The sequence below is a fragment of the Saccostrea echinata genome, unplaced genomic scaffold (genome assembly GCF_033153115.1).
Source record: "Saccostrea echinata isolate AGI-Se365-2 ecotype Australia unplaced genomic scaffold, CSIRO_AGI_Sech_v1 ptg000008l, whole genome shotgun sequence".
NCBI classification, from domain to species: Eukaryota; Metazoa; Mollusca; class Bivalvia; order Ostreida; family Ostreidae; genus Saccostrea; species Saccostrea echinata.
In genome coordinates, this window is record NW_026889757.1 from 7,185,956 (window position 1) to 7,204,076 (window position 18,121).

Here is an 18,121-nt window from a genome sequence, read left to right on the forward strand (position 1 = left end):
ATAATCATCTTACCCTCACTTTGTTACACGACGTACTTTAATTCTCTCTGTCTATTTTTTAGAATTAAGTTCAAGGATTAAATCAATATACTTTTTAAAGTAGGGTGGGGGTTGGATCATTCAGTTAGGAGGGATTTGACTATATACTGTATCAAAAAGGGGGATAGAACCCAGCCTTTGAGTTTTCAATGGAAACTTTGAAAATACCCGGTAAAATAATTGTAAAAAAATAACGTTTCAGTGGAAATGCCCCCCCCCCCCTCGCCGATTCATTGTGCTGAACAAAGTCCTTTGGACAGCCATGGCACAGAAACATCTCCGGATGTCAGATCGAGTGAAGCCTTTTCCGAATTCCACAGCCTCCTGGATGGTGATAAATGTGGCATGCACTGAAGTAATGTTCACCTCAAAGGAAGTCGTGTAATAACTTTTCAGAACTTAAATTAATTTTTTTTTTCAATTTGGAAGTTCTCAATCTATTTTTAGTCCAATGTAGAAAAACAAATCCTCATCTTCACCTGGAAGGTCACGTGCAGGTGATCATTCTACAATGTTGAATCTAAGCCAATTCAACATGTTCAATGAATCATAATTATTCCAAGGGATGAAAAATGTCTTAACTGTCATACTGTTGTTGAAGATGAACATAATTTTTTTTTATTTGTATGTCCTCTTTATAAACAACTGCGAAGTAAATATTGTATACTTTTTAATAATGCATGTATATCACATAAAATTCTTAATCCATCAGATGTTAAATCATCAAGAAATATTTGTATTTATACTTGATGTATTTCATATAGGAAAATCTATGTGAAAATCATCAAGAAATATTTGTATTTATACTTGATGTATTTCATATAGGAAACTCTATGTGACTGTATTTGTATACTTTATGTATGACTTGCGCTGCGTTTGTTTGTTTGTTTTTTTTTTTGTCAATAAATAAAATAAATTAAAAACATATTTCTGAATGAAAATAAAAAAAATGGCTTGCTCCTCAGTGACTAAGGGCCTCGATTAGAACACACACGTATACCTGTAACATATACAACTTAATTGCTTTGTTATTTGAGCACAAGAAAGAAAAAAATGTTCATGAGTTGAATTTTGTATGCTTGGTATCTGGTTGGATTGTATACGAGCCGGATTGTGTACGAGTTGACTGTAAATCCTAAACATCTGAATTGGACATCACTTATAAATAACTATCGAAAAGTTAATAATAATTTAAAAAAAAACTGGGAGCACTGGATCCGCCTTTGACTTGACCACCGTAGATTTAAAAAAATCAGGAATATTTTTTCCGAATAGTTCCTGGAACGGATGACTTTTTTCAAGCATCTAAAAGACGTTGACAAAGATTCCCCGCCATATTCGAGAAAGTGACAGTCAACTGCTTGTTAAAACTGTACTGCTACACCCAGAACTGGGAATGTGATGACTACATTCAACATTACTTTAAGAGATTTTTAAAGGTATAGGCCTACGCATTCCATTTGCAAAGCTTTTGTCCGATAAAACAGATCACAGAAGTTCGCAATTTTTTCAATAAAGTAATGGCCGAGGCTATCCGCACGACGGTCGTGCTAATTACCGGTGTTATCCGCACGACGGTCGTGCCGATTACGGAGGCTATTCGCACGACAAACTTTGAAACAATTTTATAATTTTTTTTTGTTTATAGCTTAATATCATTTATATTTGCATATACTTTATTTATATAAATAAATTTTTACTCGGTGTTTTGCTATTGTGTGTAGAAGCTCAAAGCGAATTAAACATATTAGACGGACACAAAAAGTGAACTTATCCCTAACTCTTCAGAAATTCCTAGTTCATTCAAGTGCTACATGTAGAGTGTTTGCCGCGGCATAATTAAGATTTTTTTTATATTTTTATTATTATTTTCGCTTGTCAAGAAATTTCTGGGTTTGAATTCTTTTTGACTGGGGTGGACCCCCCCCCTGGAAAAAATTCCTCGATCCGCGCCTGATACGTGTACATGTACATGTGAATTATTATATCAGAATCAAGATCACGGTCTCAGTATTGCAATAAAGTAGACTAGATGTGAATCTATCCATGCTTTTTTTAAAATATTTATATTTACTACTCTGATATTAAAATCAGTGTCTTTTCTTTTATGGACATGGATTATATCGTATCATATTAATTTTAAAGAATTTTTGAATGAATTTAAATGTTCCTGTATATTTGAAAAAAACTCCAAACAAGTTTGATCAACGTACTTAAATAAGAAAACGTTTAGATGAAACTAAATATGTTCACTATCAAAGTATATAATAATGCATAAATCTTAAAAAAAAATCCTCTATGAATATATTAGAAATTAATTGATTTACTGTTTAACATAAAATTTATTTTAAAATAAAATAAATAGGGGAAATACGACAGAATATTTTAATCATTTTATAATAGCTATGTGAAGTAATGTAAACGTTATTTTTTCCACGGGGTCACAATTCCATGGAATCGCAAACCCTGTTCAATTCGCGGATATAAAATTATCTGAATTTTTGATTGCCTTTGCACTCTTAAAGATTTTTAAATTTGTACGCTGTGATAAATTTTCAAATATAGCGTTATTAATTAATCCCCTTGATAAAAAAAAATACGTCTACAGTATGCTGGAAGGTTGAAGGTTGTATGGAAGGAGAGAGGGAGAGAGAGAGATTAAGGCCATCCAGAAAAATGGAAAATTATGGAAAGAGAATATAAACACCATAAAAACTAGAGAAAATTATTGAAAATAGATAGCTATATTTTTTTTATATTTCCAATCAACGTCTGAAGTACGTTACATGTACTCAAGAGATGATAAAAAGGACGAATAAAAAATTAATTCTTATTATACTGTGTCACTACGATTCACGAAGAAAATTCACCGTAAGCAAATTAGTTTTACATGAGTGTATTAGGTGTATCTCTTTTACTTTGTATTAAATTTTTGGTGAAAAGTGTATATAATGTACTATAGAGTTATCTCTCTTGTGTCGTGCGGATAAGAACTGTAATTAGCACGACCGTCGTGCGAATAACGAAAATAATCGGCACGATCGTCGTGCCGATAGACACTTCCTAAAGTAATATGTTGACAGTGCGACCGTTTGGGCTAGTTAGAATAATCTAACTGTGTCTCGGGACAAGCCCTCACCACAGTTAGAATACGTCCCATATACTTGTAATGTAGCAAATCGGAGTGGATCCACTGCAAAATGATTTTGAAGAATACAATTTGAGTTGCACTGGAAATAACTACCGAATTAATCATAACAAACCTTTTTGAGATGGTATATGGTCTTTAAACAAAAAAATAATCCATATAAATACGAAAATTTAACTCATTTTCTCGACGTATTTTCCTTGCTTCAAATTTAACGCCATGTTACATTCAGAACTCTCTGGATTGTTCATAGAAAATGCTGAATTTCTTCTTCGCCCAAGAGCTTGCAAAGACAATAATTATCTATCAGGTTCAGGTTTGATGTGACGTCACGCAATGGCTTCATGAATGTTTACCTGAAATTGGTCAAGGGTATTGACAGCATTCGAGAAGGTTTAGAAAGCAAATTTTAGTGAAATGTCGTTTGATATGAATGCTAACGAGTTGTATTGAATAAGCTGTGGGTAAAAGCAAATTGGTCGATTTCTCCAAAAACGCATTGTATGCTTGTTCGCTATGCTAACGCATAGCTCATGGCTTGGTCAATCGAGTAATTTCTATTGACTTTAGGTATAGGATGCATGTATTCATATTTGTAATTGTATTCGCAGATATTGGATCCTGACCTTGCATGGAATGAAAAATGGCAAGTAAAAAGAGCAAGACAGCAGAATACGTGTACACAAAGCTTGCTGACTTACAAGCAAACAGTACTGTCAACGTGTTTGGTGTTGTCAAATTCGCCAGGCCACCAACAAAAACAAGAGGATCGGGTAAATGTATTGATCTGTTCCACTGAAGCATTTATAGTGTTTTTATCACAATTCTAATTTCTTAAGAATTAAAAAAAAAAACAGTTAAATTCTTGTTACATTTCATTATTGTTTTACCATTTAATAAGGTTGAAAAGTCATAATTATGTGATAAAATCCTAGATAGAATGTTCTAATCGTTAAAATGGTAATGTCCTATGGACTTTTAAAGATAGAATGCGTTCCATGTATTGGCTGTGTAGCAAAACAAACATTGGCGATAACTCTTAACTCAGTGCATTTGCTATATACAATCCAGAGAGTTCCAAATGTCAACATGGTGTATAAATTTGAAGCAAGTAAAAAAATGTTTAGAACAAGTGTTGAATTCTTCCATTATTTGGATTAATTTTTTTAGTGAAAGGTATCCACAATCACAAAAGGTTTGTTATGAACTTATGACTACTATTGATGGTCATTTTCAATGCAATTTCATTTATTTTCTACAAAATAGTATTGAGGCGATTCTGTAATTTTCTGCTACATTGCTGGTGTATGGGAGGCATTCTTACTGTAGTGAGGGCCTGTACTGAGACACAGATTATTCTAACTAATAAAACTCATGTAATTTAGGATCTTCGCAGTAAAAATCTCCACTAATTTGACAGGGTTCAAAATTAAGTGGAAATACTCACTAAATGTGACCATAAAATACATTTTAGCAAGGATGATACATTATATGCTAGTAAAATTTATCAACAAGTTCCAGTTTTGGGTATTTTTACCTTTCAAAATAAAAGGTGTTTGAATGACTGCATGTAACTGATTTTAATCTGGGCCGAAATTCGGCAAGAGTCCCAATGAAAAAATTCCTAAATTTGTGATCAAAATCAGTTTCTTGTATTCACGTTTCTCAATAAAATCGAGCATTTTGTTTGTCAGCCATTTGGATTCCTTCTTGTTAATCAGATTATATATACCATCACTGTTCTTGATGTAAGTTAAAAGATAATTCATACCTTAGATATTCTTGAGTTGTTATTAATTGTTTGCCTGAAATTCAATATTTCACATACTGAAATACAAAAAATGTATACTGTATAGGTGGAAAATAACTCGCGGTGTTAATATTCGCTATATTCATGGTGTTAATAAATCCATGATTTCAAGAAACAGTGAATAAGTTTTCAATAACCTCCATGTTTTATATAGAAATCTGAGAAAAGACTTCGATAGGTATATAATATACATACAATACATGGTCATTCAATAATTATGAGTAGTACTTGTCATTCCATTATTTTAATTATCACGCTTTACTTTAATTCAAATAAGCAGCTAATAACCTGAATTTATTGTGAAAAAGCTGTTTTTATAGCCAACGCTACATGTTTCATCAGTCAAAACACTTGTGTCATGGGTTTTAATTACCCGTGCGTAACTATATCGTTACCACGTGTATTTGTTACCTGCATATTATCATGCATATTAGTTTTTTGCAACATTTTGGTTGAAAAAAATATCATTCGAATAATTACTATCGAACTTGCTGTAGATATGGAAGGATATTATTACGTCAACCTAGATAACCAAAGTCTTTATTATCATCCAGTGTTTTTTTTTTCGCCGCGATGTGTTATCCCTTCGGAATGATCTTGGGGTGTACATCACTGCACTCATCGTAAAAGTTTACATGTATAGGAAATAAGTCATTCGACGTTTATAGTCAAAGACCTTTAATAGCGGCACTTGCTTTGACTAATCGTCAATTAACTACTAAATCTTATCATTTTATATCAATCTACCCTGTCGTTCGTGAAATGAATACATACAGGTAACGCTGATTAATGTTGTTCTAGCTATGCTTCGGATTATACGAATAAAGACAAGGGAGGTAACTTTAATTATATACCGATTCCGCGAATTCAACAAACCGCGATCGTGTCGAAGGAGAGAAAAACGTGAAAATTACAACCCGTGAAATATATCCGATATTCAGTACTTCACTTATTTATAAGTACTCTTCTTTTATCATGCTATACTGATAAGTAGTTGAACCTTTTCAGATTATATCAAAATACTGAACCTGAAATTTTCTAATTTTTCAGATTACAGTATGGTCTTGAGCATTATAGATCCAACTCTGCATAGTAATGACCAGAAGTTGAAATGTCTGTTGTTCAACAGGGAGAAAGATAGCTTGCCTTTCCTTGATATTGGTAAAATTGTCAGGCTGCATCGCCTAAAGGTATACTCAAAAATGTTAAAATAAAGATTTTCTCAAAGTTTTAGGGATTTTTTTTAAAAGAATTGTTTACTTATCTTTCTAATCTTATTTAGTTATGTTAAATTGAGTATCACCAAAATATTGCAATAAATCAGTTTTCCCTAAAATATCAACGATAATATCATGACATTTTTACATGCAATTTTTATCATTTAAACAAATCTGAAAAATATTTGTTATATTATATAATGATATGTATTAATGATATGTATGATCATATGCCTTACGCTTTTTTTTTTCATTTTTATTTATATATAGAGTCTATATATTTTTTTAAACAAAATGAAACATAATTGAATCAAATGACTAACAATATTAAAAGTTAATATAGTATCAAGGAAAAAAATTGGACCTACATTTTGCTCAGCTACAGGGCTATTACTTCTAAATTATCTCTAACATACACTAGAGAATTCTACACGGGAAACTTTACAGGGGCAGGTAACTCTATTTTGTGAGTGAAAAAAAATTCCTATGTATTAAACTTTTTTTCTGGATAACCATACTTTGGCAATGCCTTTAACATATGTAGGGTAGCATATAACTGCTTTGATGGATAACAAAAAAAGTGGCCAAAACTGTTTACATTACAGGCCTCTAAGTGGCCTCTAAAATTTAGGTGCCACCTGGTGCCATCAAAAAATTCAGTTACCAATGCAAATTTTTAGTTGCCAGGCCATTTTTCTAATTATTTTTCTAAGGCGCAAACTTTAAAAGTTAATAGAATATAGGGACCCATGACATGCCTAAGAAAACACGACTTGTCAATTGCTAAAAATAATTTCCTCTTCTTTTAAATTTCTTTTTGCATTTCAGAAAAATTGAAAATTTCCCAAATTCGATGATTGCCAAGTCAATTTAAAATGGTTGCCAATTTGGCGACTTATGGAAAAATTTTAGGCACCAATCAAAAATTTTAGGTGCCATGGCGACTAAATTAGTCGCCAATTAGAGCCCTGCATTATTTTTCCTTTGGAATTTCCATGGTGGAAGATTCATTAAAGGTTGCTTAAAATGAGAAAGCAAATAAACAAAAATATTTATCAGTAATTGCTTGTCATTAATTATATAAATGAATATAAATTTTAAATGTCATTATTTGGGTGTTATGGTAGTGTAGATGTAAGCAATAAAATCAATTCATTGATGTTGAGTCAAATTATTTTTAATTAAGAATATGACATTGCTGTTATATTTAGATTACACGATTCCATGGAGATCTTCAGGGACAGAGTGGACCGGGATTCTCCTGGCTGGCTTTTGATGAAGACAAGGAGTCTCCCGTTAGGCCTGTGTCATCTAGTTCTAATTACACCTTCACAGACAGTGACAAAAAGATGGTAATTTTTATTGTTGCCTTGAAAGAATGGTTGACGCATAAGGATCTTTTTGTGTGGTGTCTTTTTTAATCCCTCTGATTAATGATTAATGTTAATATGAATATTATATTTATAAAAATTATATGATATGTATCGTATCATGAAGGAGGCGTATAGTTTCACCCCAAGAGCCCTGAGCTTGAAGATTCCTATTTAATGTTTGATTTTCAATAAATGACTGTGTTTAAGGAACTCTGTGGAAATTTTTTTTCATATTCACAATAGTAGTATTTCCATAATGGTAGAAAAAGTTACTTGTCTGATCAGACAAATGTGCGTGTCTGGAGATTGACTTGTCTGATTGCAAAATGTACTGGACACAATCAGACAAATGTGAAGCCCTGTTTGACACAATGTGTATAGTAATTAAACTCATCCCAACATTGTTTTTTAATGTATGTAATTGTGCAAAAGCAAATGTACAAGATATCTTAATACATAGATTGAAATTTAACTTGCTTTTAATTAATGATTAGATATAATGATATTGTTGCTGTAATTTTTTAAGCAAAAAATATCAATATAATAAAATAATTTTCAGTAATTTTGTTGAATCTGTTAATAGGATTAATTCATTAGGAGTTTACTACAATAAAGTTGTATATTTAAGATATATTGGAAAGTCCAGTACAATGAAATGGTAATGTTGAATAATGGTGTAACTAATTAAAATACTATATGTACATCATGTCATACCTGCACATACATATTAAACTTCAAAATGTTGAATATCATCTTTTGCTAAGTTTCTTGCTTGCAATTTTCACAGGTGGAGGAACTTCGTGACTGGGTTTCTACATTGAATGACATTCAACATCCCAATAAAACCTGCTTTGCAGACATGAAACCTCAACAGTATTATGATATTTATTGTCAGGTAATGTTTTTATTTCCTGTCATTTTAATTAAGTGCAAAAGTTAACATAACATGTCACATTATAGGTTTTAACATGCAAGACAAATATAACTCGGTAGAGCGCTCGCTCCATGATCGGAAGGTCGTGTGTTCAAATCACTGCTGGGACTGACCTAAGTCGATAAAAAATTGGTAGCAACTGTTCCTTCGCCAAGCGCTCAGCACTTTGAAGTGAAAGTTGCAGGTCCTTTGGATGAGACCTTAAAAACCAAGTCCCCATGTCATGGTAGGTGTTGGCACAATAAAGGACCCTCACTGCTCAATGGCCCTGAGTGCCAAGTATAGGTCTAAATTTGAAGCCCTTCACTGGTATATGGTGACGTCTCCATATGAGTGAAAAATTCTCGAACGGGGCGTAAAACAACATTCAATCAATCAGATGTAACAACATATACCAGGTAGAACTTTGTTTTATTTAAAAAGAGAAAAATGCATATTTTATCAAATGTTTCCTCTTGGAATTATTGTGAAAAGACAGGATATTATCAGTTTTAAGTAAAAATCTGACAATTTTTAGAACTTGATAATTTATATTAGGTAAAACAACCTGTTGCATTATTCGTCCTGTTTTCATTTACAGATTTCAATGAGATATTCAAAAAATTCCAAAATACACCTAAATATGTGTTCAGTGATTTCTTCTAATATTATAGGTCCTGGCTACGTGTATTTTAGAGGAGAATGTAGGGTTTTTGTTACGAGTCTGGGATGGAACCAAACCTACAAAGTAAGGGTCAATTATCACGATTATGGACAATGTTATTTGATAAACAAAAATAATATTAGATCCCTTAAAGAAAAATAAGACATGACATAAGTTTTCTTAAAAAGAAAACTGACTTGGAACATGTATTTCTCATGGAAAAAACTACAAATGTACAAATATTGTAAAGAATAAAGTGCAACTATCCTTAATTCTCATTTATAATTATGCATTGTTTTCATGAAATCAAATTGTGAAATTGCATACATAAATCTTTAATCTACATGTAATGTACTTTGAAATACAATCATTCTGCAGGATGATACTTTTAAAAAGATTAGCTGTATTACATTATATCTGAGAAAGTAGAAAGTTGTTGCAAATGAGCTTTTATTTTTGCTTTGAACAATTTGCTGAATTTAGTAATTAAATAGAAAATTAGATTTTATATTTAAAATTTGTACTTATCAGGCAGGATTGAGTGGTATATTTTTTTATAAAGATATTGAAGACATGGAGTTGTTTTCACAATAGACAGCATACTAATAATGAGGTTCTTTTTCTTTTGACAGTCCTGTACGAGAATTTGATGTGTCTGTAGGGGAGTTTACAGCTGATAAAAGGCAGGATTTGCTAGACATAGCGGGACATTTGGCACTGGATGTAGCATTGTATGATGATCATTATGAAACAGGAAGAAAAATCAAGGTCTGGTGGAAAACATTAGCTGATATCAATGATATGTTTAAAAAAGATTTTATTTTATGTACACATTTAAAGGGACATAGACACAGATTTGAAGTTAATATTTTTTTCAAATTTTCTATATAATATCATGACATATATGTTGCTTTAGCATTCCACACAGAAATATAAATTAAAAACCTATTTTATCTGGAAATTATTGAAATTACGAATTTCGGGAAGCATTTGATTGACACATCCTTGCACTTTCATAAGGAAAACTTTATCCTTAATACTTAAGAAAAGTAGAAATTTTGGTGTGTATTAATGAAAAAAATTAGATATAATCCAGAAAATTCAGAGGAGATGTGAGTAAGCAAAACCAACTGGCCAGTATTGTCAGTCCGTGCTCAGTGATGTGTGCAGAGTTTAACAAATTGAACACACCCAGTGAACCATTGTAATCAAAAATTGTTTCTTGGGTTTGAAATTAAATCACTGATTTATATACTGACTGTATCAGTTCTTTGTATGCAGTAGAAATCTAACTAAATATTACACTATTCTGCAGATATAATTTTTCGAATACGACTATTGCATATCTAAAGTGTGGACAAGATGTCTCGGTATGCCCAATCCAGGGATGGGGTAATCGTAATCGAGTAATCGTAATCGATTGTAATGATTACTTTTTTTCAAGTAATCGACAGTAATCTGTAATCGAAGAGATTTTCGATTACTTGTAATCGTAATTTAATCGATTACAGCTAAAATTTTCAATGTAATTATAATTACTTTTTCGATTACTTTCGATTATTTTATACATAAATGGATGTTATTTTTGCAGAATTATTTCCAGTCAGTCACACATAAATATCAAATATAAACCACCTAGTGTAATGTTTGTATTTCCTAACTTTTATTATCATAAGTTTAATAATGTTCTCAATAAAATTTGCATTATAGACCTTCTGGTCTAGTATTAAATAATTCAGAAGTGTATTTCAACCATTTATTAATAAAATATACAGATTTTCGTGTGCATTTTACATTTGACCCACTTTACTCTTGCTGCATGTCCTTTTTCATGTTTCAGATGTTGAAAAACTTTGTCTTGTAATAGAAAATTATAAATAGCAAAAACAGATTTAAGTGCTATATTATATATAAATAATTTGGTAAAGAAACTACATTGTACTCTTAAAAAAAGAAGATGGAAATACTTATTCATATCTAAAAATGTTTAAACAAATTCAAACTTGTGTTTTAGTAACTTTAAAATTTGAAAAATCATTCTCATGTTTTCATTCAAAATTGTAAGGTTGCTTTTTTATATCAGTGAGAGGATATATAAGTGTCTGTAAGAGAGAGAGAGTAAGTGTCACTGTGTTTGCTTATCTTGGCTAATTAATTGACCGAGACATCCCTGATTTGCAGATAATGAGGTGTAAACTGTGAACTACCTAGTGTTTAACTTTCATTCCATGGAAGACAAACAATATTATTAAAACAATTAATAGCTCTCAAAACACTTATTTCAATACAGAATGAAACTGTGCTATTAGTTTGATTACTTAAAGACTCATTTAATTTATATGTTTATTACTAAGAGTTCTAATTTACTTGTTTTTTTAAAAGACACGTACAGGAATGTTTATATGTGTACTGTCAACAAACAGGCAGCCCAAATACTTCTAATGAAGTAATTCACAATAGAATATTAAATAATTTTAGCAACAAGTCAATAAATATGGAGGTTCAGATCCAAGGTTGAAAGGAATAATTAATTCCTTGGCCTATTTTATTGTAGGAATCAAGTCTCCACTTTCCATGGTAGAGAATCCCTCATTTGGGCATTTCAATTCAATTCAATTTATTGACAATTACCATGTCGGCATACAGTCATGAGCAATAATAACATAAAACAAATTAACACGATTAATACATACATACAGTGAGAATTAATACATACATTTAGTGAGAATGTTAGCCAGAATAAAACCTTACAAGAATCTGCTCTGAAACTGCAGGAACACATTCAAACTTCAGTGGATAACATCAACATTTTACCATTTAACTATTGCTTTGATATTTGAAGGGATAAAAACTTGGAAGTAATCGATTATTAATCGATTACTTCTTTCAAAGTAATCGATTACAATCGATTACAGGACAAAAATGAGTGTAATCGATTAATAAATCGATTACACAAAATTCCTGTAAGTAATTGATTATTAATCGATTACATTTTTCAGTAATCGTGCCCATCCCTGGCCCAATCCCCCTCTTTTGCCTTTTATTTCCCCACTGTGTTTAATCATTTGTAACAGGAAAAGAGAAAAATGCTAGAGATCAGACTGGAATTCGAGCTTAGGTCCCTGAATCCCCAGTCAGGTGCTCTACCAAATGAGCTATCTGACCACTGGGAATTGAACTCATCTGACCACCACATTCCTCCCTCCTTAAAGGTTTTCTCCCCTGAAGACATCCACCCAGGCTCTTTCCTGGCAAATCTTTCACTGTCACATCCTGGTCATTCACCAAATGTAACAGGAAAGGAGAAAAATGCAATAGACCAGAGATTTGAACCTGGGCCACCTGAATCTCCAGTCAGGTGCTCTACCAACTGAGCTATCTGGCCATCGGCAATTGAACCTGTCTGACTGCCACACTTTAATAATGCAAAAAAGTTGATGATTGTTAAGTTTTCCTGTCTATTCTTATGTATTACAAGCTTTTTCAAAGGACATGCTTTCAAGAAAATATCTTTTTTCAATTTTTAAAATCATTTCTTTACACCAAAACAGCCAGGACAGTTTATAAAGCTAAACAATCTCCATGCTGCCACATTTGTATCAGCTGAGGGCCGTCCAGAAATGTCTGAATTACCTATGATAGAGCTTGTCATTCACCGTGGCACAGCGTATGGTAGAGGTGTTCATGTTATAAAGGATGACTTTGATGGAATCAAAACTTTAAAAGAAAGACTTGAGAAAGTTGCAGCAGAAGTCAGGAAAAGAGGAGATCCTGACACATCTGAACTTTCCAGTTTTGCAGCCAGGAAGGATACAAAAGTGTTAGATAATTCAGGGAACTGTAGAAGTCCTATTGGCAACCATGATATATCAACCAGTCAGCCACCAATAAACTTGTCTTCTGATAACAATAGTCAGGAAAGAGAACAAGCACAGGAAGTGACAATGGAGGTGTCATGTGACCGTATAGACCAATCACAACCTCATAAGAGTTTCACAGGAAATCAAACCTACCAATCAAATTCACAGCAATCACAGAATATGGCTAGATGTATGATGCAGACATCAACAGGTTTGTTCATGATATGCAAAACTGAGCTTTGTAGCAACCTCTAATGATAAAACGCCGCTTAATGATACAAATAGCAGTAAGCGTTGCAATTGCAACGCTTAATGCCATACATTATTGCATTAATAGTTGACATTTTCAACCGCTAATGCTAAATCACCGCTTAATGATAAAATTATATCATTAAGCGTCACAAATGCAGAGCAACACCGACGCTTAATGAAACAAGCAAATATCTACATAACCGACGATTAATGATACACACTAGTATATCATTAAGCGTTGCAGTTGCACCCTTTAATGATATAAATTTTAGAAATGGCTGCCAATGACTAAGAGGAACATACATCCACCTTTCTTCCATCACTTGCAAAAACATTTATGTATGCTCTTGCGGTATAGAATATAGTAACTATTGGAGTTTTTTCATGTTTTCTAGTCAAGGGGACTTCTTAAAGCTCCGGATACCCAAATTAACATCTGCTACGCAGGGTCCTAAATTAAGCAATTCCATGCAAAGAATTGTTTATTACATGTAATATCGAAAAAATATAAAGATTGAATAAATGCCATTGTAATAGGAACTCTTACTTTTGCAAACTAGACAGCACACACTGACAGAAAGAAATGTTCAAACACTTAAAGTGACAGTACGGCACATCTCATCAAAAAACTGAATTGATGAAATTTTCCGACAAGATTTGGAATTTTTTTACTACTTATAAATGTATAAACTTTCAGAAAATTACAACTTTTACAATTAAACAATATCTCGAAGGTTCTATTCGACAGGTTTGTTGATACTTGTTATCATTTCTCATTTTTCCGTCGCTTTCAAAGAAAAAAAATAGTGTAAACTCAACATAAAAAATACATCTTTGACTTATAAACATTGTTGCCATTTGAAATGCTAATTTCTTTTAACTGTGCAGAAAAATATTTTGTTTGACATTTGCCGCGATAACGTATGATTAGTTGGTTTTTCCTTTCTCGGACCCCAATACACAAAACGTCAACATTTGTACTTATAATTCTGTTAAATTCGCCTGAATGCAGAATAAAATCTTTACGATTATTATTTTAGATTATTTTATCAGAAAGTTATGATAATTTGTGTTTTTGAAAATTGCTTTCACCTAATATTCATTATAACTGTAAACTCTACAGTGTAGGCACGTGCTGTTTTGGAATTCACGTGGTACAAGTAAACAGATCTAAGATTGCTCCAGTTCGTACGACCCTTGATTTTCCGGCAGATTCTAATTACGTTAATTTTGTTTGAGTAGAGAATATTTCTGTTTCTCAAACTGCTTACATCAACTTTATACCTTATTTCTTAATGACATATTGGGTAAATTTGGATAAAAAAGCACACATTTTGCAGCCGTACTGTCGCTTTAATATGTGTTTCTTTTCTTTACTTGCATTTGTGGTACTTTATAAATATTGAATCAGATGAGCTAGCGATGAAGGAGAATTTAGGACACGCTAATAATGTACAGTGTAGCGCTTGCCGAAAATTGCACGCCTTATATACCGAAAGTCCAAGCATATCAGAGCATTGTACTATAATAATTCAAAATAATAAGAAATAATCATTTCTTATAATATTCAGACGTGGTTAATTCCATTCGTTACATAGGCCCCTAGCAACGATTTCAAAAGTGTGTGTGTGTGTGAGGGAGGATGGGCAACTTCCCAAAAGAATCCAACAAGGAAAAAAAGGTAATTTACTGTAAAAATCCTGGTATTTGCCAGTGCTCGACCTTACAACAAAAAAAAAGGGGGGGCGGTACCAGCATCTATAGGAACATTTACTATAGCAAAAAATTACTCAGTATACTCAGAAAAAAGTGAGGGCCCCCTTGCTCTCGGCGTTCTACGGTCTCGTAACTAGAAAGACTTCAGTCTGTCTATACTGCAAATGTCAGTACACAACGATCCATTTCGGTATACCGTATATACTCGTCTATAAGTTGGTATGCTAATAAGTCAGTTGTATTTTTATGCCCCTGTATCGAAGATTCGGGGGTATATAGTTTCTGCCCTGTCCCTCCGTCTGTCTGTCTGTCTGTCTCTTTGTCTGCAAAAACTTTAACCTTGCCCATAACTTTTGATTGGTCAGAGGTATGGCTTTCATATTTCACGTGTGCATTCCTTGTGACAAGACTTATCTTTGGGTACCACCATATTCGACCTTTTGATCTTGGAGTTTGACCCAGTTTTGCCAAATTTTACCAAACTTTCTTGGCCATAACTTTTTAACAATTAGTGCTAGGGCTTGCATACTCCATATGTCTAATCCTTGTGACAGGACCTTCCCTTGGATACCTACAACTTTGACCTGTTAACCTTGACCTAGGAGTTCGACTTACTTTTGAAAAACTTTAACCTTGGTCATAACTTTTGAACAATTGGTGCTAGGGCTTCCATAGCTCACAGGTGTATTCCTTGTGACAAAATCTTCCTTTGGATTCTAACAACTTTGACCCTTTTACCTTGACCTTTGAGTTTGACCTACTTTTGGAAAACTTTAACCTTGGCCATAATCTTTGAAATTTTGATGCTAGGGCTTTTATACTACACATATGTAATCCTTGTGACAAGTCCTTTCTTCGAATACAAAAAAATTTTACCCTTTGACCTTGGAGTTTGACCTACTTTTGGAAAACTTTAACCTTGGTCATAACTTTTGAATGATTTGAGCTTTTGCTTTCATATTTCACCTGTGTATTTCTTGGGAGAAAGTTTTTTCTTGGGCACCATTAATTTTGACCATTTGACGTTGACCTTGATGTTTGACATACTTTTGAAAATAAACGTTAACCTTTTTCATATCTATTCAATGGTTGCTGCTAGTACTTTAATATTTCAAAGTTATATTTCTAGAGACAAGACCTTACTTTGGGTACCAACATATTTGATTTGCATTTGAGAAAGTTTAACCTTTGCTATTTGTCGCTATTCCGGGGTATCAGTGTTTCCCAAACACATCTCGTTTTAGATTAATTAGTCATTGACCCGCTTATAAGTCGGTAATATTTTGCTAAAAATTGTTGACAATTTTAGATGAAAAAACCTTTTGCATTTAGCAGCATTTCTAGGTACATGTATATTTTAAGGCAAGACAGATATTTGAGTTTACTAATAATTTTATTAAGTACAAAAACATATAATTCTCTAAATACTAGTGTTATAATTATGATTGTGGTAACCTTAGATCTTTATTTCTCTGCATTAGAATTGTTCCAATCTTTATAAACGAGTTACTAGATTTTTCTTCAAGAAAAATTCAAAATTTATAAGTCAGACCTAGACTTTTGGTTCAAAATTAAATTTCTTAGCACATGTATTTAAATTTCAGTATTTGTGGTAGTTTCAGACCTGTAATGTTATGATTTATATTTTAGTCTTTGTCGCTACAGATCCCGTTATGAAAATATGATTGGTCAATCAACTACCTTTTATTCCCTTATTCTAGACACTTTTAACCAATGTGTATATTTTATCCACCTCCCAACCCTTTCGCAGCACTGTTAAGGCGTACTTCAAAGAAATCAATAGAATATAAACGTGCATAAATACATACCTTTTTAAACTGAATTTATTTTTGTAAAGGTACTATATTATCTTGTCACTTTAACATTCTTTGAAATAACATTGTATTGAATTTGGTTTGGTCACGTTATTTGATAGTCACGTGATAAATGCATGTAATGCGTACTGTATGTAGGTCACAAACAAATTTCAATATCGCAAGGGCATACCCTAGTTAAAATTAAAATTAAAGTAATAGATTGTTTCTACATAACTTGAAGTTTATGGAAAGTGCTGCTGCTTTAAATAAAATTCGCATTTTCTTAGTATAAAGAAACTGGGGGGATTAGCCGAGTCATATGCCCACGCTGGTTTTGTAGCTCTGTCAGCATATCGGATATTTCATAGTCGTACGATTTACTTAGACATTTAAACTTTGTACAGGACTGTCCAAATGCCGATATCGTTAATTTAAACCTTGCGGTTATTGTTACAAAATGTTTAACAAGTGAAACCTTTCAGACTGTGTATTAATTGAGTGTTACATATATGTTTATATTTGATTATGTAAGTGTATATATTTTATGATACAGGAGAGCTTTTGTTGGTGTTAATAACAAAGTTAAAGTTATCTAGAATTTTTTCAAAATACATATATATATATATAAGTGTAGCATGTTTTTTTGTCTTTTTTATTCTGATTCATCATCATTGTCCGTCTGGTATTGTCCAGCATCGTCAACACTTGACATGTATCTGTCTTTCTCGATTTTATTGCACTGGTGACGATGATAACCTAAATACCAGATTACACTGCAGATGTGTGCACAGCACCCTAAAGTTCTAGCACCACTCTTGCACTGACAGTACCAAGAGGTCACTGCTGATATAGTGAACCTAATCCAAAGATTATAAAGAGTGCTGCTAGTGTGTCTGGATTGTATTCGACAGTGAATCAAGTCAGATTCTACATATGACACATCAATTGCGTATTGGCCGGTTTCATCAATATGTTCTCTAATATAAGAATTTGCTTGCCGGATTTGATATGTTCCAAATGTTAGTTGTCTAACATCTTCCTCGGAGAGGGCAGGGAAGTTGATCGCAGCATCACGTGCGTCGATACTCTTCCAGAGTTTTGAATTTGTCCGGTATCTGTAATTGGAATCTTTAGTAACAAGTTCTTTCAAGACATTTTCATTGTTCTTCGCCATCATTAACATTTTAAAACCATTATTAAAATCATTTACATCATTTGTTTTCAAAGGTGGTCTGTATTTGTTAATTAAAGAACACACGATTCTTACGAAGTCACCGACTGAAGGAATGTTTGAGTTGCTGACAACATTATC

At 32.6% G+C, this 18,121-nt stretch overlaps 1 protein-coding gene across 1 annotated transcript in view; it reads left to right on the forward strand.

Moving 5' to 3' along the window:
* The first annotated feature begins 1,392 nt into the window (after nucleotides 1-1,392).
* LOC133181340 (protection of telomeres protein 1-like) overlaps nucleotides 1,393-18,121 on the forward strand; it is a 36,926-nt gene continuing 20,197 nt past the window's right edge. Inside the window, exons 1-8 of the mRNA XM_061315858.1 lie at nucleotides 1,393-1,478; nucleotides 3,799-3,960; nucleotides 6,048-6,187; nucleotides 7,426-7,566; nucleotides 8,375-8,482; nucleotides 9,175-9,248; nucleotides 9,797-9,932; nucleotides 12,716-13,235. Coding sequence (XP_061171842.1) covers nucleotides 3,831-3,960; nucleotides 6,048-6,187; nucleotides 7,426-7,566; nucleotides 8,375-8,482; nucleotides 9,175-9,248; nucleotides 9,797-9,932; nucleotides 12,716-13,235 — 1,249 coding nt within the window. The 5' untranslated portion in view covers nucleotides 1,393-1,478; nucleotides 3,799-3,830. The remainder of the gene's footprint in view (nucleotides 1,479-3,798; nucleotides 3,961-6,047; nucleotides 6,188-7,425; nucleotides 7,567-8,374; nucleotides 8,483-9,174; nucleotides 9,249-9,796; nucleotides 9,933-12,715; nucleotides 13,236-18,121) is intronic.